The sequence below is a fragment of the Trichechus manatus genome, unplaced genomic scaffold, assembly GCF_000243295.1.
Source record: "Trichechus manatus latirostris isolate Lorelei unplaced genomic scaffold, TriManLat1.0 scaffold00084, whole genome shotgun sequence".
NCBI classification, from domain to species: Eukaryota; Metazoa; Chordata; class Mammalia; order Sirenia; family Trichechidae; genus Trichechus; species Trichechus manatus.
In genome coordinates, this window is record NW_004444020.1 from 1,434 (window position 1) to 1,799 (window position 366).

Here is a 366-nt window from a genome sequence, read left to right on the forward strand (position 1 = left end):
AAACATCAGCACTATCTTCAACAAATACTCCAGATGGTTTATTGGATAGCACCAATACATCAGAGATTGCTCAACAAATACTTGCTTACAGTCTATTGTGCCTAAACCAATTTTCCCAGCAGTTATTTCCTGGTATACAAGAAGATTTTTCATATTGTAAATAATTTTTTTTTTTAGTTAAAGCAAGAGAACTTCATTAACAAAATGAAGATATTGCTGATTCTATTTGTCCTAATCCTTTGGACTGAAACATCAGCTGACCAGAGCCCAGGTACCAGTGTATTTTGTGTTTATTATTATTTAGAATAGTAACTATTTTTATGTCTCAGTAAACCTTTATTTTAATAAACAGAGAGAAAGAAAAAA

General features: G+C 30.6%; 1 protein-coding gene across 1 annotated transcript in view; it reads left to right on the forward strand.

The window, feature by feature from the left end:
• The first annotated feature begins 204 nt into the window (after positions 1-204).
• Positions 205-366, forward strand: part of LOC105756545 (collagen alpha-5(VI) chain) — a 111,931-nt gene continuing 111,769 nt past the window's right edge. Inside the window, 1 exon segment of the mRNA XM_023736027.1 lies at positions 205-271. Coding sequence (XP_023591795.1) covers positions 205-271 — 67 coding nt within the window.